The sequence below is a fragment of the Chelmon rostratus genome, chromosome 13 (genome assembly GCF_017976325.1).
Source record: "Chelmon rostratus isolate fCheRos1 chromosome 13, fCheRos1.pri, whole genome shotgun sequence".
Lineage (NCBI taxonomy): Eukaryota > Metazoa > Chordata > Actinopteri > Chaetodontiformes > Chaetodontidae > Chelmon > Chelmon rostratus.
The window spans coordinates 6,061,336-6,088,056 of NC_055670.1; the positions used below are offsets into that span (position 1 = coordinate 6,061,336).

Consider the following 26,721-nt stretch of genomic DNA (forward strand, 5'->3'; position numbering starts at 1 on the left):
GCCGGGTCCACAACGATCAGCAGTGGTGCCTCCTCAACCACAACTGGTGCCTCCTCCACCACAACAAACGTTGCCCCGATGACTACTAGTGGCGCCTCCTCCACCACAAGCAGTGCTGGCTTGATTACTACCAGAGGCTCCTCCTCCACCACAAATGCTGTCTCAACGACAATGACTGATTCCTCCTCCACCACAAAGAGTGCTGTCTCGACGACTATGAGCGGCGCATCCTCCACCACAACAAACGTTGCCTCAACAACCAGCGGCGCCTCCTCCACCACAACAAACGCTGCCTCGACGACTACCAGTGGCGCCCCCTCCACCACAACAAACGCTGCCTCAACGACGACCAATGGCGCCTCCTCCACCACAAATGCTGTCTCAACAACTATCAGCATTGCATCCTCCACCACGACAAACGTTGCCCCCACGACTACCAGTGGCGCCTCCTCCACCACAACAAACGTTGCCTCGAGTACTACCAGTGGCGCCTTCTCCACCACAACAAACGTTGCTCCCACGACTACCAGTGGCGCCTCCTCCACCACAAGCAGTGCTGCGCCGATGACTACCAGAGGCTTCTCCTCCACAACAACAAATGCTGCCTCAGCAACTACCAGCAGCCCCTTCTCCACCACAATAAAAAATGCCCTGACGACTACCAGTGGCGCCTCCTCCACCACAACAAATGTTGCCCCGACAACTACCAGTGGCGCCTCCTCCACCATGACAAATTCTGCCTCAACAACTACCGGAGGCGTCTTCTCCACCACAACAAACGTTGCCACATCAACAACCAGCGGCACCTCCTCCACCACAACAAATGCTGCCTCAGCGACTACCAGTGGGGCCTCCTCCACTACAACAAGCGCTGCCTCAACAACCACCAGTGTCGCCTTCTCCACCACAACAAACGTTGCCCCCACGACTACCAGTGTCGCCTCCTCCACCACAACAAATGCTGTCTCAACAACTATCAGCGTTGCATCCTCCACCACAACAAACGCTGCCTCAACGACTACCAGTGGGGCCTCCTCCACCACAAATTCTGTCTCAAAAACAATCAGTGGCGCCTCCTCCATCACAACAAACGTTGCCTCGAGTACTACCAGGGGCGCCTCGTCCACCACAAGTAGTGCTGCCTCAATGACGACCAGTGGCCCCTCCTCCACCACAACAAATGTTGCCTCGACTACGACCAGTGGCCTCTCCTCCACCACAACAAGCGGTGCCTCAACAACCACCAGTGTCGCCTTCTCCACCACAAATAGTGCTGCCTCAACAACAACCAGCAGCGCCTCCTCCACTACAACAAAGGCTGCCTCAACGACGACCAGTGGCGCCTCCTCCACCACAACCAGCGCTGCCTCAACAACCAACAGTGTCGCCTTCTCCACCACGAATAGTGCTGCCTCGACTACGACCAGCGGCGCCTCCTCCATCACAACAAGCGCTGCCGCAACGACTACCAGTGGCGCCTCCTCCACCACAAGCAGTGCCGCGCAGATGACTACCAGAGGCTTCTCCTCCACAACAACAAATGCTGCCTCAGCAACTACCAGCAGCCCCTTCTCCACCACAATAAACAATGCCCTGACAACTACCAGTGGCGCCTCCTCCACCACAACAAATATTGCCCCGACAACTACCAGTGGCGCCTCCTCCACCACGACAAATTCTGCCTCAACAACTACCGGAGGCGTCTTCTCCACCACAACAAACGTTGCCACATCAACAACCAGCGGCACCTCCTCCACCACAACAAATGCTGCCTCAACAACTAGCAGCGTTGCATCCTCCACCACAACAAACGCTGCCTCAACGACTACCAGTGAGGCCTCCTCCACCACAAATTCTGTCTCAACAACAATCAGTGGCGCCTCCTCCATCACAACAAACGTTGCCTCGAGTACTACCAGGGGCGCCTCGTCCACCACAAGTAGTGCTGCCTCAATGACGACCAGTGGCCCCTCCTCCACCACAACAAATGTTGCCTCGACTACGACCAGTGGCCTCTCCTCCACCACAACAAGCGGTGCCTCAACAACCACCAGTGTCGCCTTCTCCACCACAAATAGTGCTGCCTCAACAACAACCAGCAGCGCCTCCTCCACTACAACAAAGGCTGCCTCAACGACGACCAGTGGCGCCTCCTCCACCACAACCAGCGCTGCCTCAACAACCAACAGTGTCGCCTTCTCCACCACGAATAGTGCTGCCTCGACTACGACCAGCGGCGCCTCCTCCATCACAACAAGCGCTGCCGCAACGACTACCAGTGGCGCCTCCTCCACCACAAGCAGTGCCGCGCAGATGACTACCAGAGGCTTCTCCTCCACAACAACAAATGCTGCCTCAGCAACTACCAGCAGCCCCTTCTCCACCACAATAAACAATGCCCTGACAACTACCAGTGGCGCCTCCTCCACCACAACAAATATTGCCCCGACAACTACCAGTGGCGCCTCCTCCACCACGACAAATTCTGCCTCAACAACTACCGGAGGCGTCTTCTCCACCACAACAAACGTTGCCACATCAACAACCAGCGGCACCTCCTCCACCACAACAAATGCTGCCTCAACGACTACCAGTGGGGCCTCCTCCACCACAAATGCTGTCTCAACAACAATCAGTGGCGCCTCCTCCACCACAACAAACGTTGCCTCGAGTACTACCAGGGGCACCTTGTCCACGACAAGTAGTGAAGCCTCAATGACTACCAGTGGCGCCTCCTCCACCACAACAAATGTTGCCTCGACTACGACCAGCGGCGCCTCCTCCACCGCAACAAGCGGTGCCTCAACAACCAACAGTGTCGCCTTCTCCACCGTGAACAGTGCTGCCTCAACAACGACCAGCGGCGCCTCCTCCACCACAACAAAGGCTGCCTCAACGACTACCAGTGTCGCCTCCTCCACCACAACAAATGCTGTCTCAACAACTATCAGCGTTGCATCCTCCACCACAACAAACGCTGCCTCAACGACTACCAGTGGGGCCTCCTCCACCACAAATTCTGTCTCAACAACAATCAGTGGCGCCTCCTCCATCACAACAAACGTTGCCTCGAGTACTACCAGGGGCGCCTCGTCCACCACAAGTAGTGCTGCCTCAATGACGACCAGTGGCCCCTCCTCCACCACAACAAATGTTGCCTCGACTACGACCAGTGGCCTCTCCTCCACCACAACAAGCGGTGCCTCAACAACCACCAGTGTCGCCTTCTCCACCACAAATAGTGCTGCCTCAACAACAACCAGCAGCGCCTCCTCCACTACAACAAAGGCTGCCTCAACGACGACCAGTGGCGCCTCCTCCACCACAACCAGCGCTGCCTCAACAACCAACAGTGTCGCCTTCTCCACCACGAATAGTGCTGCCTCGACTACGACCAGCGGCGCCTCCTCCATCACAACAAGCGCTGCCGCAACGACTACCAGTGGCGCCTCCTCCACCACAAGCAGTGCCGCGCAGATGACTACCAGAGGCTTCTCCTCCACAACAACAAATGCTGCCTCAGCAACTACCAGCAGCCCCTTCTCCACCACAATAAACAATGCCCTGACAACTACCAGTGGCGCCTCCTCCACCACAACAAATTCTGCCTCAACAACTACCGGAGGCGTCTTCTCCACCACAACAAACGTTGCCACATCAACAACCAGCGGCACCTCCTCCACCACAACAAATGCTGCCTCAACGACTACCAGTGGGGCCTCCTCCACCACAAATGCTGTCTCAACAACAATCAGTGGCGCCTCCTCCACCACAACAAACGTTGCCTCGAGTACTACCAGGGGCACCTTGTCCACGACAAGTAGTGAAGCCTCAATGACTACCAGTGGCGCCTCCTCCACCACAACAAATGTTGCCTCGACTACGACCAGCGGCGCCTCCTCCACCGCAACAAGCGGTGCCTCAACAACCAACAGTGTCGCCTTCTCCACCGTGAACAGTGCTGCCTCAACAACGACCAGCGGCGCCTCCTCCACCACAACAAAGGCTGCCTCAACGACGACCAGTGGCGCCTCCTCCACCACAACTAGCGGTGCCTCAACAACCACCAGTGTCCCCTTCTCTACCACGAATACTGCTGCCTCGACTACGACCAGCGGCGCCTCCTCCACCACAACGAACGCTGCCTCAACGACTACCAGTGGCGCCTCCTCCACTACAACAAATGCTGTCTCAACAACTATCAGCGTTGCATCCTCCACCACAACAAACGCTGCCTCAACGACTACCAGTGGCGCCTCCTCCACTACAGCAAGCGCTGCCTCAACAACCACCAGTGTCGCCTTCTCCACCACGAATAGTGCTGCCTCGACTACGACCAGCGGCGCCTCCTCCACCACAACAAACGCAACCTCAACGACAACAAGTGGAGCCTCCTCCACCACAAATTCTGTCTCAACAACAATCAGTGGCGCCTCCTCCATCACAACAAACGTTGCCTCGAGTACTACCAGGGGCGCCTCGTCCACCACAAGTAGTGCTACCTCAATGACGACCAGTGGCCCCTCCTCCACCACAACAAATGTTGCCTCGACTACGACCAGTGGCGCCTCCTCCACCACAACAAGCGGTGCCTCAACAACCACCAGTGTCGCCGTCTCCACCGTGAACAGTGCTGCCTCAACAACGACCAGTGGCGCCTCCTCCACCACAACAAAGGCTGCCTCAACGACGACCAGTGGCGCCTCCTCCACCACAACTAGCGCTGCCTCAACAATCACCAGTGTCCCCTTCTCCACCACGAATAGTGCTGCCTCAACTACGACCAGCGGCGCCTCCTCCACCACAACGAACGCTGCCTCAACGACTACCAGTGGCGCCTCCTCCACTACAACAAGCGCTGCCTCAACAACCACCAGTGTCCCCTTCTCCACCACGAATAGTGCTGCCTCGACTACGACCAGCGGCGCCTCCTCCACCACAACAAACGCTGCCTCGGCTACGACCAGCGGCACCTCCTCCACCACAACAAGTGCTGCTTCAATGACTTCCACTAATGGCACCTCCCCAACCACTACAATCGCGAGCTCCACGACCATCACCCGCGGCGCCTCCTCCACAACAACAAACGTTGCCTTGACTACTTCCAGCGAAGCCTCCTCCACCTCAAAAAATGCTGTCTCAACAACAATCAGTGGCGCCTCCTCCACCACAACAAACGTTGCTCCCACGACTACCAGAGGCTTCTCCTCCACCACAACAAACGTTGCCACATCAACAACCAGCGGCGCCTCCTCCACCATGACAAATGTTGCCTTGACGACAACCAGCGGCGCCTCCTCCACCACAGCAAAGGCTGCCTCAACGACAACCAGCGGCGCCTCCTCCACCACAGCAAAGGCTGTCTCAACAACAGTCAGTGGCCCCTCCTCCACCACAACACACGTTGCCTCATCAACAACCAGCGGCGCCTCCTCCACCACAACAAACGCTGCCTCAACGACTACCAGTGGCGCCTCCTCCACCACAACAAGCGGTGCCTCAACAACCACCAGTGTCGCCTTCTCCACCACGAATAGTTCTACCTCAACAACAACCAGCAGCGCCTCCTCCACCACAACAAAGGCTGCCTCGACAACGATCAGTGGCGCCTCCTCCACCACAACCAGCGCTGCCTCAACAACCACCAGTGTCGCCTCCTCCACCACGACAAACGTTGCCCCCACGACTACCAGTGGCGCCTCCTCCACCACAACAAACGTTGCCTCGAGTACTACCAGTGGCGCCTCCTCCACCACAACAAACGTTGCCCCGACATCTACCAGTGGCGCCTCCTCCACCACAACAAATTCTGCCTCAACAACTACCGGAGGCGTCTTCTCCACCACAACAAACGTTGCCACATCAACAACCAGCGGCGCCTCCTCCACCACAACAAAGGCTGCCTCATCGACTACCAGTGGGGCCTCCTCCACCACAACAAACGTTGCCTCGAGTACTACCAGGGGCGCCTTGTCCACCACAAGTAGTGAAGCCTCAATGACTACCAGTGGCACCTCCTCCACCACAACAAATGTTGCCTCGACTACGACCAGCGGCGCCTCCTCCACCACAACAAGCAGTGCCTCAACGACTACCAGTGGCGCCTCCTCCACCACAACAAGTGCTGCTTCAATGACTACCACTAGTAGCACCTCCCGTACCACTACAATTGTTGGCTCCCCGACCATCACCCGCGGCGCCTCCTCCACAACAACAAACGTTGCCTTGACTACTTCCAGCGAAGCCTCCTCCACCTCAAAAAATGCTGTCTCAACAACAATCAGTGGCGCCTCCTCCATCACAACAAACGTTGCCTCGAGTACTACCAGGGGCGCCTCGTCCACCACAAGTAGTGCTACCTCAATGACGACCAGTGGCCCCTCCTCCACCACAACGAACGCTGCCTCAACGACTACCAGTGGCGCCTCCTCCACTACAACAAGCGCTGCCTCAACAACCACCAGTGTCCCCTTCTCCACCACGAATAGTGCTGCCTCGACTACGACCAGCGGCGCCTCCTCCACCACAACAAACGCTGCCTTGGCTACGACCAGCGGCACCTCCTCCACCACAACAAATGTTGCCCCCACGACTGCCAGTGGCGCCTCCTCCACCACAACAAGTGCTGCTTCAATGACTTCCACTAATGGCACCTCCCCAACCACTACAATCGCGAGCTCCACGACCATCACCCGCGGCGCCTCCTCCACAACAACAAACGTTGCCTTGACTACTTCCAGTGAAGCCTCCTCCACCACGACAAATGTTGCCTTGACGACAACCAGCGGCGCCTCCTCCACCACAGCAAAGGCTGCCTCAACGACAACCAGCGAAGCCTCCTCCACAACAACAAACGTTGCCTCGAGTACTACCAGGGGCGCCTCGTCCACCACAAGTAGTGCTACCTCAATGACGACCAGTGGCCCCTCCTCCACCGTGAACAGTGCTGCCACAACAACGACCAGTGGCGCCTCCTCCACCACAACAAAGGCTGCCTCAACGACTACCAGTGGCGCCTCCTCCACTACAACAAGCGCTGCCTCAACAACCACCAGTGTCCCCTTCTCCACCACGAATAGTGCTGCCTCGACTACGACCAGCGGCGCCTCCTCCACCACAACAAACGCTGCCTCGGCTACGACCAGCGGCACCTCCTCCACCACAACAAATATTGCCTCAACAACTACCGGAGGCTTCTCCTCCACCACAACAAACGTTGCCTCAACAACCACCAGTGTCGCCTTCTCCACCACGAATAGTGCTGCCTCGACTACGACCAGCGGCGCCTCCTCCACCACAACAAACGCTACCTCAACGACTACCAGTGGGGCCTACTCCGCCACAAATTCTGTCTCAACAACAATCAGTGGCGCCTCCTCCACCACAATAAACAATGTCCGGATGACTACCAGTGGCGCCTCCTCCACCACAACAAATGTTGCCCCGACAACTACCGGAGGCTTCTCCTCAACGACAACAAACGTTGCCACATCAACAACCAGCGGCGCCTCCTCCACCACGACAAATGTTGCCTTGACTATGACCAGCGGTGCCTCCTCCACCACAACAAAGGCTGCCTCAACGACGACCAGTGGCGCCTCTACCAGGCGAGTGGCAGGTACTACCAGGGGCGCCTTGTCCACCACAAGTAGTGCTGCCTCAACAACTACCAGTGGGGCCTCCTCCACCACAACCAGCGCTGCCTCAACAACCACCAGTGTCGCCTTCTCCACCACGAATAGTGCTGCCTTGACTCCGACCAGTGGTGCCTCCTCCACCACAAAAAACGCTTCCTCAAGGACTACCAGTGGCGCCTACTCCACAACAACAAGCGATGCCTCAACAACCACCAGTGTCGCTTTCTCCACCACGACAAACGTTGCCCTCACGACTAGCAGTGTCGCCTCCTCCACCACAACAAATGCTGTCTCAACAACTATCAGCGTTGCATCCTCCACCACAACAAACGCTGCCTCAACGACTACCAGTGGGGCCTCCTCCACCACAAATTCTGTCTCAACAACAGTCAGTGGCCCCTCCTCCACCACAACACATGTTGCCTCATCAACAACCAGCGGCGCCTCTTCCACCACAACAAATGTTGCCTCGACTACGACCAGCGGCGCCTCCTCCACCACAACAAACGCTGCCTCAACGACTACCAGTGGCGCCTCCTCCACCACAACAAGCGGTGCCTCAACAACCACCAGTGTCGCCTTCTCCACCACGAATAGTTCTACCTCAACAACAACCAGCAGCGCCTCCTCCACCACAACAAAGGCTGCCTCGACAACGATCAGTGGCGCCTCCTCCACCACAACCAGCGCTGCCTCAACAACCACCAGTGTCGCCTCCTCCACCACGACAAACGTTGCCCGCACGACTACCAGTGGCACCTCCTCCACCACAACAAACGTTGCCTCGAGTACTACCAGTGGCGCCTACTCCACCACAACAAACGTTGCCCAGACATCTACCAGTGGCGCCTCCTCCACCACAACAAATTCTGCCTCAACAACTACCGGAGGCGTCTTCTCCACCACAACAAACGTTGCCACATCAACAACCAGCGGCGCCTCCTCCACCACAACAAATGCTGCCTCATCGACTCCCAGTGGGGCCTCCTCCACCACAACAAACGTTGCCTCGAGTACGACCAGGGGCGCCTTGTCCACCACAAGTAGTGAAGCCTCAATGACTACCAGTGGCGCCTCCACCACCACAACAAATGTTGCCTCAACAACGACCAGCGGCACCTTCTCCACCACAACAAACGCTGCCCCCACGACTACCAGTGGCGCCTCCTCCACCACAACAAGTGCTGCTTCAACGACTACCAGTGGGGCCTCCTCCACCACAAATTCTGTCTCAACAACAATCAGTGGCGTCTCCTCCACCACAACAAACGTTGCCTCGAGTACTACCAGGGGCACCTTGTCCACCACAAGTAGTGCTGCCTCAACGACTACCATTGGCGCCTTCTCCACTACAAAAAGTGCTGCCTCAACAACCACCAGTGTCTCCTTCTCCACCACGAATAGTGCTGCCTCGACTACGACCAGCGGCGCCTCCTCCACCACAACAAATGCTGCCTCGACGACGACCAGCGGTGCCTCCTCCACCACAACAAACGTTGCCCCCACGACTACCAGTGGCGCCTCCTCCACCACAACAAGTGCTGCTTCAATGACTACCACTAGTGGCGCCTCCCCAACCACTACAATTGCTGGCTCCACGATCATCACCCACGGCGCCTCCTCCACAACAACAAACGTTGCCTTGACTACTTCCAGCGAAGCCTCCTCCACCTCAAAAAATGATGTCTCAACAACAATCAGTGGCGCCTCCTCCACCACAACAAACGTTGCCTCGAGTACTACCAGGGGCGCCTTGTCCACCACAAGTAGTGCTGCCTCAATGACGACCAGTGGCGCCTTCTCCACCACAACAAATGTTGCCTCGACTACGACCAGCGGCGCCTCCTCCACTGCATCAAACGCTGCCTCAACGACTACCAGTGGCGTCTCCTCCACCACAACAAGCGATGTTTCACCAACCACCAGTGTCGCCTTCTCCACCAAGAATAGTGCTTCCTCAACAACGACCAGTGGCACCTCCTCCACCACGACAAATATTGCCTCAACAACTACTGGAGGCTTCTCCTCCACCACAACAAACGTTGCCTCAACAACCACCAGTGTCGCCTTCTCCACCACGAATAGTGTTCCCTCGACTACGACCAGCGGCGCCTCCTCCACCACAACAAACGCTACCTCAACGACTACCAGTGGGGCCTCCTCCGCCACAAATTCTGTCTCAACAACAATCAGTGGCGCCTCCTCCACCACAACAAACGTTGCCTCGAGTACTACCAGGGGCACCTTGTCCACCACAAGTAGTGCTGTCTCAACGACTACCAGTGGCGCCTCCTCCACTACAACAAGCGCTGCCTCAACAACCACCAGTGTCCCCTTCTCCACCACGAATAGTGCTGCCTCGACTACGACCAGCGGCGCCTCCTCCACCACAACAAACGCTGCCTTGACTACGACCAGTGGCGCCTCCTCCACCACAACAAATGTTGCCCCCACGACTACCAGTGGCGCCTCCTCCACCACAACAAGTGCTGCTTCAATGACTTCCACTAGTAGCACCTCCCATACCACTACAATTGTTGGCTCCACGACCATCACCCGCGGCGCCTCCTCCACAACAACAAACGTTGCCTTGACTACTTCCAGCGAAGCCTCCTCCACCTCAAAAAATGCTGTCTCAACAACAATCAGTGGCGCCTCCTCCACCACAATAAACAATGTCCGGACGACTACCAGTGGCGCCTCCTCCACCACAACAAATGTTGCCCCGACAACTACCGGAGGCTTCTCCTCAACCACAACAAACGTTGCCACATCAACAACCAGCGGCGCCTCCTCCACCACGACAAATGTTGCCTTGACTATGACCAGCGGTGCCTCCTCCACCACAACAAAGGCTGCCTCAACGACGACCAGTGGCGCCTCTACCAGGCGAGTGGCGAGTACTACCAGGGGCGCCTTGTCCACCACAAGTAGTGCTGCCTCAACGACTACCTGTGGGGCCTCCTCCACCACAACCAGCGCTGCCTCAACAACCACCAGTGTCGCCTTCTCCACCACGAATAGTGCTGCCTTGACTCCGACCAGCGGTGCCTCCTCCACCACAAAAAACGCTTCCTCAAGGACTACCAGTGGCGCCTCCTCCACAACAACAAGCGATGCCTCAACAACCACCAGTGTCGCTTTCTCCACCACGACAAACGTTGCCCCCACGACTAGCAGTGTCGCCTCCTCCACCACAACAAATGCTGTCTCAACAACTATCAGCGTTGCATCCTCCACCACAACAAACGCTGCCTCAACGACTACCAGTGGGGCCTCCTCCACCACAAATTCTGTCTCAACAATAGTCAGTGGCCCCTCCTCCACCACAACACACGTTGCCTCATCAACAACCAGCGGCGCCTCCTCCACCACAACAAATGTTGCCTCGACTACGACCAGCGGCGCCTCCTCCACCACAATAAACGCTGCCTCAACGACTAGCAGTGGCGCCTCCTCCACAACAACAAACATTGCCTTGACTACTTCCAGCGAATCCTCCTCCACCTCAAAAAATGCTGTCTCAACAACAATCAGTGGTGCGTCCTCCACCACAACAAACGTTGCCCCCACGACTACCAGTGGCACCTCCTCCACCACAAGCAGTGCTGCCCCGATGACTACCAGAGGCTTCTCCTCCACAACAACAAATGCTGCCTCAGCAACTACCAGCAGCGCCTCTTCCACCACAATAAACAATGCACTGACGACTACCAGTGGCGCCTCCCCCACCACAACAAATGTTGCATTGACTACGACCAGCGGCGCCTCCTCCACCACAACAAACGTTGCCCCAACAACGACCAGTGGCGCCTCTTCTAACGCAACAAATGGTGCCTCAACTACTACCAGTGGCGCCTTCTCTACCCCAAGTAGTGCTGCCTTGATGACTACCAGAGGCTTCTCCATCACGACAAATGCTGCCTCACTGACTACCAGCGGCGCCTTCTCCACCACAACAAATGGTGCCCCGACAACTACCAGTGGCGTCTCCTCCACAACAAGCAGTGCTGCCTTGACGACTACCAGTGACGCCTCCTCCATCACAAGTAGTGCTGCCTTGACGAGTGCCAGAGGCTTCTCCTCCACCAAGTCAAATGTTCTCTCAATGACGACCAGGGGCGCTGCCTCCACCATAAATGGTGTCTCAACGACTCCTAGCGATTCCCCCTCCACCACAAGCAGTGCTTCCTTGATGACTACCAGAGGCTTCTCCTCTGTCACGACAAATTCTGTGTCAATGACAGCTAGCGGCGCCTCCTCCACCACAGCAAAAAGTTCCTCGACTACTAGCGATTCCTCCTCCACCACAAGTTCTGTCTCCATGACTTCAAGCGGCGCCTCCTCCACCACAACAAACGTTGCCCCGACGACTACCAGTGGCGCCGCCTCCACCACAACAAATGCTGTCTCAACGACTCTCGATTCCTCCTCCACCACAAGTGTTGTCTCGATGACTTCAAGCAGCGCCTCCTCCACCACAACAAACGTTGCCCCAACAACGACCAGTGGCACCTTCTCCACAACAAACATTTCCTCGACTACGACCAGAGGTTTCTCCTCCACCGCAACAAACGTTGCCCCAACGACTACCAGTGGCGTTGCTTCTACCACGACAAATGCTGTCTCAACAACGAGCGATACCTCCTCCACCACAACAAGTGTTGTCTTGATGACTTCCAGTGGCGCCTCCTCCACCACAACAAACAATGCCCTGACAACTACCAGTGGCGCCTCTTCTACCGCAACAAATAGTGCCTCGACTACTACCAATGGCGCCTTCTCTCCCCCAAGTAGTGCTGCCTTGACGACTACCAGAGGCGCCTCCTCCACCACCGCAAATGCTGTCTCAATGACTCGCGATACTTCCTCCACCACAACAAGTGTTGCCTCGATGACTTCCAGTGGCGCCTCCTCCACCACAACAAACGTTGCCCAGACAACGACCAGTAGCGCCTCTTCTACCGCAACAAATGGTGCCTCGACTACTACCAGTGGTGCCTTCTCTACCCCAAGTAGTGCTGCCTTGACGACTACCAGAGGCTTCTCCATCACGACAAATGCTGCCTCGATGACTTCCAGTGGCGCCTCCTCCACCACAACAAACGTTGCCCAGACAACGATCAGGGGCGCCTCTTCTACTGCAACAAATAGTGCCTCAACTACTACCAGCGGCGCCTTCTCTACCCCAAGTAGTGCTGCCTTGACGACTACCAGAGGCTTCTCCATCACGACAAATGCTGCCTCACTGACTACCAGCGGCGCCTTCTCCACCACAACAAACGTTGCCTCAACAACCACCAGTGTCGCCTTCTCCACCACGAATAGTGCTGCCTCGACTACGACCAGCGGCGCTTCCTCCACCACAACAAACGCTACCTCAAAGACTACCAGTCGGGCCTTCTCCACCACAAATTCTGTCTCAACAACAATCAGTGGCGCCTCCTCCACCACAACAAACGTTGCCTCGAGTACTACCAGGGACGCCTTGTCCACCACAAGTAGTGCTGCCTCAACGACGACCAGTGGCGCCTCCACCACCACAACCAGCGCTGCCTCAACAACCACCAGTGTCGCCTTCTCCACCACGAATAGTGCTGCCTCGACTACGACCAGCGGCGCCTCCTCCACCACAACAAACGCTACCTCAACGACTACCAGTGGGGCCTCCTCCACCACAAATTCTGTCTCAACAACAATCAGTGGCGCCTCCTCCACCACAACAAACGTTGCCTCGAGTACTACCAGGGGCACCTTTTCCACCACAAGTAGTGCTGCCTCAACAACTACCAGTGGCGCCTCCTCCACTACAACAAGCGCTGCCTCAACAACCACCAGTGTCGCCTTCTCCACCACGAATAGTGCTGCCTCGACTACGACCAGCAGCGCCTCCTCCACCACAACAAACGCTGCCTTGACTACGACCAGTGGCGCCTCCTCCACCACAACAAACGCTGCCTCAACGACTACCAGTGGTGCCTCCTCCACTACAACAAGCGCTGCCTCAACAACCACCAGTGTCGCCTTCTCCACCACGACAAATGTTGCCCCCACGACTACCAGTGGCGCCTCCTCCACCACAATAAGTGCTGCTTCAATGACTACCACCAGTGGCACCTCCCCAACCACGACAATTGCTGGCTCCACAACCATCACCCGCGGCGCCTCCTCCACAACAACAAACATTGCCTTGACTACTTCCAGCGTATCCTCCTCCACCTCAAAAAATGCTGTCTCAACAACAATCAGTGGTGCGTCCTCCACCACAACAAACGTTGCCCCCACGACTACCAGTGGCACCTCCTCCACCACAAGCAGTGCTGCCCCGATGACTACCAGAGGCTTCTCCTCCACAACAACAGATGCTGCCTCAGCAACTACCAGCAGCGCCTCTTCCACCACAATAAACAATGCACTGACGACTACCAGTGGCGCCTCCCCCACCACAACAAATGTTGCATTGACTACGACCAGCGGTGCCTCCTCCACCACAACAAACGTTGCCCCGACAACGACCAGTGGCGCCTCTTCTACCGCAACAAATGGTGCCTCGACTACTACCAGTGGTGCCTTCTCTACCCCAAGTAGTGCTGCCTTGACGGCTACCAGAGGCTTCTCCATCACGACAAATGCTGCCTCAATGACTACCAGTGGCGCCTCCTCCACCACCGCAAATGCTGTCTCAATGACTCGCGATACTTCCTCCACCAGAACAAGTGTTGCCTTGTTGACTTCCAGCGGCACCTCCTCCACCACAACAAACGTTGCCCCGACAACTACCAGTGGCGCCTCTTCTACCGCAACAAATAGTGCCTCGACTACTACCAATGGCGCCTTCTCTACCCCAGGTAGTGCTGCCTTGACGACTACCAGAGGCTTTTCCATCACGACAAATGCTGCCTCAATGACTACCAGTGGCGCCTTCTCCACCACAACAAATGGTGCCCCAACAACTACCAGTGGCGCCTCCTCCACAACAAGCAGTGCTGCCTTGACGACTACCAGTGATGCCTCCTCCATCACAAGTAGTGCTGCCTTGATGAGTGCCAGAGGCTTCTCCTCCACCACGTCAAATGCTCCCTCAACGACTACCAGGGGCGCCGCCTCCACCACAAATGGTGTCTCAACGCCTCCTAGCAATTCCCCCTCCACCACAAGCAGTGCTGCCTTGATGACTACCAGAGGCTTCTCCTCTGTCACGACAAATTCTGTGTCAATGACAGCTAGCGATTCCTCCTCCACCACAAGTGCTGTCTCAATGACTCGCGATACTTCCTCCACCACAACAAGTGTTGCCTTGTTGACTTCCAGCGGCACCTCCTCCACCACAACAAACGTTGCCCCGACAACTACCAGTGGCGCCTCTTCTACTGCAACAAATAGTGCCTCAACTACTACCAATGGCGCCTTCTCTACCCCAAGTAGTGCTGCCTTGACGACTACCAGAGGCTTTTCCATCACGACAAATGCTGCCTCAATGACTACCAGTGGCGCCTCCTCCACCACCGCAAATGCTGCCTCAATGACTCGCGATACTTCCGCCACCACAAGTGTTGTCTCGATGACTTCCAGTGGCGCCTCCTTCACCACAACAAACATTGACCCGACAACTACCAGTGGCGCCTCTTCTACCGCAGGAAATGGTGCCCTAACGACTACTAGTGGTGCTTCCTCCACCACAGGCAGTGCTGCCTTAACGACTACCAGAGGCTTCTCCTCCACCCTGACAAATGCTGCCTCAATGACTACCAGCGGCGCCTCCTCCACCGCAATACACGCTGCCTCAACAACTACCAGAGGCTTCTCCTCCACCACAATACACGCTGCATCAGCAACTACCAGCAGCGCCTCCTCCACTCCAAATGCTGTCTCAATGACTACCAGCGACACCTCCTACACCACAACAAACGCTGCCTCAATGACTTCCAGAGGCTTCTCCTCCACTACGACAAATGCTGCCTCAACAACCACCAGTGGCGACCTTTCCACCTCAAGTAGTGCTGCCTCGACAACTACCAGAGTTTTCTCCTCCACCACGGCAAATGCTGCCTCAATGACTACCAGTGGTGCCTCCTCCACCACTACAAGTGTTGTCTCGATGACTTCCAGCGGCATCTCCTCCACCATGACTAATACTGCCTCAACAACAACCAGCAGCGCCTCCTTCTCCACAAGTAGTGCTGCTGTGACGGTTACTAGTGGTGCCTCCTCCATCACATCAAACGTTGCCTCGACTACTACCAGTGGCGCCTTCTTCACCACAAGTAGTGCTGCCTTGATGACGACCAGAGGCTTCTCCTCCACCACAACAAATGCTGCCTCGACGAATACCAGCGGCGCCTCCTCCACCACAATACACGCTGCTTCAACAACTGCCAGTGGCGCCTCCTCCACCACAAATGCTGTCTCAGCGACTACTAGCGATTCTTTCTCCACCACAACAAATGCTGTCTCTGTGAGTTCAAGCGGCGCCTCCTCCCCCACAACAAACGTTGCCCCGAAAATGACCAGTGGCGCCTCTTCCACCATGACAAGTGCTGCCTCAACAGCTACCAGCGGCACCTCCTCCACCACAATACTCGCTGCCTCAACAAGTACCAGAGGCTTCTCCTCCAGCATGACAAGTTCTGCCTCAGCGACGAGCGATGCCTCCTCCATCACAACAAACGTTGCCCCGACAACCACCAGTGGCGCCTCTTCTACCACAACAAATGGTGCCCCAACAACTACCAGAGGCTTCACCTCCACCACGACAAATGCTTCCTCAAAAACAACCAGCGGCAACTCCTTCACTACAAGTAGTGCTGCCTCAAAGGCTACCACCAGTGGCGCCTCCTCCACCACTGCAATTGTCACCTCGACGACTATTAGCAGCAGCACTTCCTCCACCACAACAAACGCTGGCCCGATGACTATCAGCGGCACCTTCTCCACCACAAATAGTGCTGGCTTCAAGACTATCAGCAGCGGCGCCTCCTCCACCACATCACCTGCTGCCTCAACGACTACCAGTGGCGTCTCCTCTACCATGAGAAACACCGGCTTGACAACTACCAGCGGTCCCTCCTCCAGCACTACAAACACCGGCTCCACCACGACAAATGCTGCCCCTACTACCTCTTAAAAGAGTGTGCAGCCAACAAATGGAAGTGGAACAATAGCGGATTAAATTCTAAATGTATAAAAATACAGAAATGACTTAATGCATGTTAAAATAAAATTATTTTTGGCTTTTCAGACACATTGTTTGTATAATCATACTACTCTTTATTTCTATATCTGGCTCCATTTGAAAGGTGTGTGGTCCTTATCTCACTCCTGTTCAGCCTGAACTCTTCTTCAGTGTTGTCAAAGTATTGCTCAACATATTGTTGTGAAATGCATATGCATATCTTTTCGTTTTTAAAAATATGCACAGAAACATCCTAAAACTAGCTGTAAAAATTTGTTTTCCACATTGAACAAACACCTGGGCAGACATTTTCATTAATTTTTGAGTGTGTGGGGTCACTACTATATACAGTTGTGGTAAACACACTGTAACATACATGCCCCTTAGTATTTGACATACTGAGAGGCATGCATGTTGCAGCAGTGTTGGGATTAAAATATTTCTTTAACAAATTGATGTAACAATACACAACAATGTTCTATGAAGTGTTGTAAATTGCTAAATATGTACTAAAGGAGATGCAGAAATATCTGAAACCTCCATGACGTAAATGTTCTTGGCAAGTGTTTGTAAAATTTTGAACCCACCTTTCTGTGGAAACAGACAGATCAGAAGGTCACAAACTAGTCGAAAAGGCCTGATGCTAATTACATATTTTGATGTTCCTAGAATGTCCAAAGAAGACAGCTGAGACTCTTGAGGACAGGGAAAGTGTTGTGCACAGATATGATATATCATGTCTGTGTTTGATTATGAGGATGTCTCTCTTGTGCTCCTCACTTCACCTTACAGGGTATTTTAAATAAGACTCGTTATAGATTGATTTGACTCTTTTGCTGCTACCAGTGGCGCCTCCTCCACCACAACAAATGGTGCCCCGACGACTACCAGTGGTGCCTCCTCCACCACAACAAACTTTGACCCGACATCTTCCAGTGGCGCCTCCTCCACCACAAGCAGTACTACCTTGACGACTACCAGAGGCTTCACCTCCACCACGACAAATGCTGCCTCAACGACTACCAGCGGTGCCTCCTCCACCACAATGCACGCTGCCTTAACAATTGCCAGAGGCTTCTCCTCAACCACAACAAAAACTGCCTCAACGACTACCAGCAGCGCCTTCTCCACCACAAGAAACGCTGCCACAATGACTTCTTCTTCCACCACGACAAATGCTTCCTCAAAAACAACCAGCTGCAAATCCTTCACTACAAGTAGTGCTGCCTCAACGGCTACCACCAGTTGTATTTAAAATTAGACTTGTTGTAGATTGATTTGACTCTTTTGCTGCTACCTGTTTTGTTGATCTTAGTGTGCTTTATATTAAGATTAGTATAATACATGATTTTCACTGGAGATGAGATGAGGGGCATAAGTTGATTGAATCATTTATGGCAGATTGACACAGAGAAACACGTGCTACCTTGAGATGACGGAAAATTCAATGTCATCCATAAAACACTTACATATGACATACATATGACAAGATACTCTAGTTTCAGGTATATGCATTTCTTTGCACACAAGGGACTGATGGATTAAAGCTGAAAGTGTCCCCTAAGCAGCATTTTTCATGTGCTGCTTTCAGAGAAAGTTGGAATCACCAGCATTAGCCACCGGAAGGCAATATTATTTTTGTACTCCTTTTGTATAAAATATATTTATAGCTGATTTTATTTTCTATCCTTTTTTATTGTCGATTTGTTCTTTTTCTACGTATCCTTTTAATTCTTGCTCTCTGTCAAAACAAAATTCCCCTGGTGTGGGATCAATAAAGTTATCTTACAAGATCTTTCTCTCATTACTGTGACAAGTGTGCGAGACATGTTTCACTGGAAATAAAATGTCAATTTTTACCCCATTATCAGTCACAGGGAGACCTAAACGTGTGGTGTTGTGCAGCTTTAATCCATTCCTATTTATTTCTTTTTTTAAGTTTGACTTTGAGTTTTGTGGTCATGCACAAGCAGCTGGCTGAAGAGACTGCCTTGAGCATGTAAAATATAAAACATATTATGGTTTGTTTAACCCTTTTTGTACTACTATAGTGCGTGTGCGTACCTATTATGATCCAGCACTGGTTGTCAAATGATTTAATACATTTGAGGACAGTTGAAAAGTTCTTCTGTTTTTTTTATTTCTAAAAGTATATTTGTTATTGTGTTGTATACCAGTGGCGTCTCCTCTACCATGAGAAACACCGGCTTGACAACTACCAGCGGTCCCTCCTCCAGCACTACAAACACCGGCTCCACCACGACAAATGCTGCCCCTACTACCTCTTAAAAGAGTGTGCAGCCAACAAATGGAAGTGGAACAATAGCGGATTAAATTCTAAATGTATAAAAATACAGAAATGACTTAATGCATGTTAAAATAAAATTATTTTTGGCTTTTCAGACACATTGTTTGTATAATCATACTACTCTTTATTTCTATATCTGGCTCCATTTGAAAGGTGTGTGGTCCTTATCTCACTCCTGTTCAGCCTGAACTCTTCTTCAGTGTTGTCAAAGTATTGCTCAACATATTGTTGTGAAATGCATATGCATATCTTTTCGTTTTTAAAAATATGCACGAAACATCCTAAAACTAGCTGTAAAAATTTGTTTTCCACATTGAACAAACACCTGGGCAGACATTTTCATTAATTTTTGAGTGTGTGGGGTCACTACTATATACAGTTGTGGTAAACACACTGTAACATACATGCCCCTTAGTATTTGACATACTGAGAGGCATGCATGTTGCAGCAGTGTTGGGATTAAAATATTTCTTTAACAAATTGATGTAACAATACACAACAATGTTCTATGAAGTGTTGTAAATTGCTAAATATGTACTAAAGGAGATGCAGAAATATCTGAAACCTCCATGACGTAAATGTTCTTGGCAAGTGTTTGTAAAATTTTGAACCCACCTTTCTGTGGAAACAGACAGATCAGAAGGTCACAAACTAGTCGAAAAGGCCTGATGCTAATTACATATTTTGATGTTCCTAGAATGTCCAAAGAAGACAGCTGAGACTCTTGAGGACAGGGAAAGTGTTGTGCACAGATATGATATATCATGTCTGTGTTTGATTATGAGGATGTCTCTCTTGTGCTCCTCACTTCACCTTACAGGGTATTTTAAATAAGACTCGTTATAGATTGATTTGACTCTTTTGCTGCTACCAGTGGCGCCTCCTCCACCACAACAAATGGTGCCCCGACGACTACCAGTGGTGCCTCCTCCACCACAACAAACTTTGACCCGACATCTTCCAGTGGCGCCTCCTCCACCACAAGCAGTACTACCTTGACGACTACCAGAGGCTTCACCTCCACCACGACAAATGCTGCCTCAACGACTACCAGCGGTGCCTCCTCCACCACAATGCACGCTGCCTTAACAATTGCCAGAGGCTTCTCCTCAACCACAACAAAAACTGCCTCAACGACTACCAGCAGCGCCTTCTCCACCACAAGAAACGCTGCCACAATGACTTCTTCTTCCACCACGACAAATGCTTCCTCAAAAACAACCAGCTGCAAATCCTTCACTACAAGTAGTGCTGCCTCAACGGCTACCACCAGTTGTATTTAAAATTAGACTTGTTGTAGATTGATTTGACTCTTTTGCTGCTACCTGTTTTGTTGATCTTAGTGTGCTTTATATTAAGATTAGTATAATACATGATTTTCACTGGAGATGAGATGAGGGGCATAAGTTGATTGAATCATTTATGGCAGATTGACACAGAGAAACACGTGCTACCTTGAGATGACGGAAAATTCAATGTCATCCATAAAACACTTACATATGACATACATATGACAAGATACTCTAGTTTCAGGTATATGCATTTCTTTGCACACAAGGGACTGATGGATTAAAGCTGAAAGTGTCCCCTAAGCAGCATTTTTCATGTGCTGCTTTCAGAGAAAGTTGGAATCACCAGCATTAGCCACCGGAAGGCAATATTATTTTTGTACTCCTTTTGTATAAAATATATTTATAGCTGATTTTATTTTCTATCCTTTTTTATTGTCGATTTGTTCTTTTTCTACGTATCCTTTTAATTCTTGCTCTCTGTCAAAACAAAATTCCCCTGGTGTGGGATCAATAAAGTTATCTTACAAGATCTTTCTCTCATTACTGTGACAAGTGTGCGAGACATGTTTCACTGGAAATAAAATGTCAATTTTTACCCCATTATCAGTCACAGGGAGACCTAAACGTGTGGTGTTGTGCAGCTTTAATCCATTCCTATTTATTTCTTTTTTTAAGTTTGACTTTGAGTTTTGTGGTCATGCACAAGCAGCTGGCTGAAGAGACTGCCTTGAGCATGTAAAATATAAAACATATTATGGTTTGTTTAACCCTTTTTGTACTACTATAGTGCGTGTGCGTACCTATTATGATCCAGCACTGGTTGTCAAATGATTTAATACATTTGAGGACAGTTGAAAAGTTCTTCTGTTTTTTTTATTTCTAAAAGTATATTTGTTATTGTGTTGTATAGGGGTTGACAAAACAATTGTATTTGCTTATGATTTCTAATATTTGTCAGATGTGAATGACTGGCACCCCCCTCTTTTTGTTGGACTGACCTGAGGTCAGTCCTGCTACACTAATTCCATATGTGTTCCTTCATAGTTTTGATGTCTTCACTGTGAATCTACAATGAAGAAAGTAATAAAAATAAAGAAAAAACACTGAGTGAGAAGGTGTGCCTGAACAAACAGACTAGTAGTGTATATCATTCATGTATATGTTCTTATGGTCAGCACAAGAAGATCAAACCAGCAATGAACTGATCCTTTTACAGTTTTTTTTATAACTGCTTGCACACTAAAATTAAAAACAACACACAGTTGGTGAAACCTGACACCCAAGGAGAAAAACCTCAGCCCAGATCTGCACAACTATCAGCACATTCTCAGCCTCACAGTTTTTGCAAAACACCTTCCACACATACTTCTCTACATTAGACACAGAAATCTAACATGATGTCACTTCCTTGCCATTTCAAGGCACTGCCTTTCAAAATACCACACCTGTGAACCAGTTGATCAAACACAGCTGTCAGGTGTACGAACACTTAGATGCTTAACTGTAAACTGACCAATCAGGCGTAAGCACTGTAAAAAGGTAACAGGTGAGTGCACCTGTCTTCAACAAAAACGCAAGACAAAACTGCAGTAAGAGGGAGACGGAGAGTGGGGATGAGAGGGGTCGGGAAAAGGAGAGGAAGAGGAAGAGGTAGACCTGGAGGATTCAAGATTCAAGATTCAAGAGTCTTTATTGTCATTGCACATGTCAATGAAATTTTCATTGCAACCCCCATGTTAGATGGTAAGAAAGATAAGACTAGAAAGAGTGAATAAAATTAAGATAACTACAATAACATAAAACAAACCAACATGCAATAAAAAAAAAAAATATTCGTGAAGCAATTAAAAATATACAGAATGAAAATATACTTAGGCAATAAAATATACTAAACAATAAACAATAAAATATGGAAGTGAAATGTGCAAACAGAATAAGATATACAAGCAGAATAAAATATAAAATATACACAGTGAAATGTACCGACAGAATAAAATATGCCAATGAAACTGAAATGTGCTGATATACTAAAATGTATATAATTATAGTATATGTGTGTACATAAAAGTCAAGTACACAGAAGGTGCAGGTGGAGGTAGAGGTGTAGGTGTAGGTGTAAAGCGCGGTGTGCAGTGTTCACAGTTCACACAGTCTCTCACTGCAGTGAGGGGCTGCTGGGGGTGATAGCTCTAACAGCTCTGGGGAAGAAGCTGTCCCTCAGTCTGTTAGTGGTGGTGCGGATGTTCCTGTACCGCTTTCCTGATGGAAGCGGTACAAACAGTCTGTGGCCCGGGTGGCTGGGGTCCGTGGCGATGGATCTCGCCCTCTTTCTGACCCGACCTTCATATATAGAGTCTAGGTCAGGGAGGGGGCAGCCCACGATGCCCTGTGCAGTTTTAACCACCCGTGCCAGTTGTTTCCTCTCCTGTGCCGTGCAGCTGCCATACCACACTGTCACACTGAGGCAGAGGATGCTTTCAATTGTGGCCCTGTAGAAGTTAACGAGCAACCGAGAGGAGAGTCCAGCCCGTTTCAGCTTCCTGAGGAAGAAGAGCCTTTGTTGTGCCTTCTTCACCAGGCGGGAGGTGTTCATGGACCAGGAGAGGTCAGATGTGACCTGGAGGAGGACGTGGACGAAGAAGACGAGGACCAAATTTATCAAATGAGATTCAAGCAACAAAGGTTGACCGTTTTGTAAACCATGGGTTGACACTGAGAGAAGTTGGACAGAGAGTTCAGCCCGACCTCAGCAGATACACTGGTGCAACAGTAATTTGGACAGTTCGACAAGAGCACAGGTGAAAAACAACTTTTCTCTACAGTAAAATCAGTCCAATGTAGACTACTGTATACACTACATCAGTACTTTTTGGTACCCATTCACTACATTTCATGTTTGAAACAATGTCTTGTACTCTGTCCTGTGACATTCTACATGTATTTTGGTTGGTCTACATAGGATTGAGAGTCGAGAACATCAAGGAGGAAGGGCCCCCATATTCTCAGAGGAAGAAGAGACAGATCATAAACCTGGTTAAGGCCAGTAATGTGATATGCCTCAGAGAAATTCAAACAAACTTCCTCAGTGACCACACAGTTTTTAACACTGGGCTTAGAAAAAACACAAAACAACTCTACCGAGTGCCGTCTGAAAAGAATTCAGAGAGAGTAAAAGACCTGCAGCATGAATATGTGGAAGTAAGTAATGTACACTTCAGTATTATGCACTGCACCCAGAACCTTTTTACATGTAAATTTATAGCCGGCCTATATTGAACTACATGATGTTTTCTTTTTTTAGAGTTTTGCAAATGGATGCTGATGCAGTCCTGCATGAATTTATCTTCATAGATGAGGCTGGGTTTAACCTGAAGTGTTTTTGCTCTGTTTTTAATATATCCATGTACTTTAACAATATCTACGAAAAATATCAAACCCAGACTATAAAGTAGAAATGTTCAAAGTGTTTTAGATTGAGCACAGCAGTGTGTAACTGGTTCAAACAGAATCAGATCATAAGAACCATGTGAATGCCAAATGCTGACAAAATTGATTTTTTTTATATAAATTATTGTACAGTTTTAAATGAAGTGGTTCATTTTGAAAAATATCTGAGGTGTTCTGCTACTTGTGTGTGTGGTTGTGTGAATTTTTTGTAGTGTTTTAACAAAATGAGCCATTTTCAAAATCATGCTAAGCAATTAAAAAAAAAATAATAATAAAAAAATAAAAAACTGTAAGTCAGGATGCGCTAATCCAGCTGGATGAAGCCATGCATACAGCACCATGTGTCGGCTTAGCTGTGGATGAGGCCACTGACGTGTATGACAATGCTCAGCTGTTTGTGTATGTCCAGTTTGTCAGCATAGACCAGAAAGTGTTCTGTGAAGACCTGTACAAGAGGAGAAGACAGCTACCTGGTGGTTCGGGAGATGTTAACAAAGAGAGGAAGAGAACCAGAACAAGTGGTTTCAGTAAACACAGATGGAGCCCTACTATAGGGAGAGAGAAAGGAGCTGTAGCAAGACTGAAAGAGGACAATCCTGAGCTCATAGCTTAGCATTGCGTCATTTATCAATCTGTCCTCTGTGCCTCCCTGTCAGATGAGCATGCTGAGGTGATGAATACAATGATGAAAATGATCAGTTTTATCAGGGCTTCCTCTTCCTACCACCTTTGCATACTTAGGGGAAATCCTCAGAGAAGCTGATGTCAATGCTGATGATCAGCACAGCAGTGTGAGCTGGCTCAGCAAAGGCAGGGTGTTAGAGCGCTTTGGTCCCTCAGGAGAGAAGTAGCAGCTTTCTTAGTCAGAAGGCAACACAGTGTCTGTTTTGAGAAAATAAGAAACAGATGGATATTGCAGCCTTTTTGGCTGATATCACTTCACATCTGAATGAACTGAATTTGAGGCCAAAGGGCAAGACAATTCAATTTGTGAACTGATGACAGCTCCTTTCAGAGGACACTTGAGGTGTTCAAGTAAGACCTGCAGGGAGACTGTGCACACTATCCAGCAGTGCAGGAACAGGTTTAGGGACAGAGAGATGGGTCTTCTTCTTTTTTTACTTTATTGATAAGCTGATTGTAAACTTCAGCAACCGTTTTGACAGCTTCAGCTTTAGACGGCAGCCCACCCTGATCATTCAGGAGCATCTTCATCTTCAGGATGTTGTTTTATATTCAAATGTGTGTCTTGTGTACACATGACATTTTACATGAAGGGTTTGGACATATCACCGCCTGTTGCTTCAGCATGCCACGCCCCCTGTAGTGCAGACTGGGCTCAGTCAAGCCCACAAGCGCACCTGCCGCCTCCCCACGTGCGGACGCACCTGTGCAGCGTTTGGATCTAATGAAGCGGGTTTAATGGCTCGGCTGTGCAGCGGTTCCTCCCTCTCAGTCGGCATCCTTTGTCTGGTCTGGTGGCAGAGAGAAGCCGAGCGGACCGGAGCGCTACCATGACGTCCGCACTGATGGCTTGGGTTTGGACCGGATTAACACTAGCCCAGCTCAACAACGCAGGACGTCACCGATATGAACTCGGTAGATTTGCCGGCCAGACTGAACTTCCTGACGGCAACGAGCAGCTGTTTGATGCGGCTCCGAAAGACGTGACAGACCGCAGTTTCCCAGCGCCGGTTTGGACTTTCCTCCAAAGTGAAGCCATAAGTCCGCGTTTCAGTAATTCATCTGTCGGTAAGAGGTCTTGACACACCATGTTAGATAAAGATTAACTTTTTTCATTAGACAGTGCAAATGTAAATGTAAGCACGGTGTCAGTGTGTCATGCAATGTTTTATTCAGTTTATATTTTACTCATTTTGGATTATGCATTTATAGATAAATTAATTTCCCTATAAATGTTCTGTTGACCACTTTCAATTCATTCTCTGGGCAAAATTCTCCTTCACGTCTCCTTGTGTGCCCAAATACTTAACTGGCCAGTCTTTCATAACCTGTTAATGTGTTAATTTCACTCAAGAATCATAAACAAAAACCAGCACAAATTGAAATATTCAAATGACAAAACCAAACATGCTGGCAAAAAAGAGAGAGAGAATACATCAGCCTTTGCACCAGAGCAGAAAAATTAGTGGATAAACTTGGTAACATTTCCTTTACAGCAGTCCCAGGCTGGTTTGCTGAAAGGAAAATTTTAATCTTTTTGGAAAATGACTTGGTTTTTTTTTTTGTTGGGAGTTAGATGAGGATTGAAATGAAGCTGCAGCCAGCTAACTCAAACGATGCGTCCTTGGTGAGCTTTGGAAGTGGCACTAGGCAGTTTTTCTTCAGGCTATTTCCAGTCTTTGTGCTAAGCTAACAGTCTTCTGGCTGTAGCTTTCTATTTAGCACCCATACATGAGTGGTATTGTTCTCATCTGACTGTGGCAAGAAAGCAAATAATAACCTGGCATCATTGCCCATATGTTTTTCTGATTTCAGGGAATGGAAGAAGTCCACCATCAGATTTCAAGCAGCCACACTTTCGCTGCAGTAACGGAACACTTTCCCTGCGCTTTTCACTCCTCCGATACTCAAATCTGCGTCTGGAAGGTGTGTTTGATTGGCAGCGTGGTTTTGCCTTTAGAAAGTGGAATGATAGCTGCTGTCAGAAACGTAATGTTTCTCCAAATGTTTTTCCACAGACGGGACGCGCTTGTTGTCACTGCCTGACAGGTGTGACAGTTCCATTCATATGTACAGGTGGTGGTTGCTGGCGAAGCTTCATACAGGCTGCCACACAGCAATACAGGTAAAATGTTAATTTCTTTGTCCAAACTAATGAGTACTAGTTCTCAGGCTCCACCT

At 50.6% G+C, this 26,721-nt stretch overlaps 2 protein-coding genes across 2 annotated transcripts; both read left to right on the forward strand.

Moving 5' to 3' along the window:
- The first annotated feature begins 1,506 nt into the window (after positions 1-1,506).
- LOC121616295 (pneumococcal serine-rich repeat protein-like) lies at positions 1,507-9,407 on the forward strand. Its single transcript, XM_041951024.1, has 5 exons — positions 1,507-2,304; positions 4,006-5,268; positions 5,359-7,170; positions 7,966-9,132; positions 9,339-9,407. The coding sequence occupies exons 1-5, from the start codon at positions 1,507-1,509 to the stop codon at positions 9,405-9,407; spliced, it is 5,109 nt and encodes a 1,702-aa protein (XP_041806958.1).
- Positions 9,408-9,417: 10 nt separating this feature from the next.
- Positions 9,418-14,225, forward strand: LOC121616296 (mucin-21-like). The gene is made up of 4 exons (XM_041951025.1): positions 9,418-10,123; positions 10,527-10,530; positions 13,140-13,842; positions 13,887-14,225. The coding sequence occupies exons 1-4, from the start codon at positions 9,418-9,420 to the stop codon at positions 14,223-14,225; spliced, it is 1,752 nt and encodes a 583-aa protein (XP_041806959.1).
- The last annotated feature ends 12,496 nt before the right edge of the window (positions 14,226-26,721 follow it).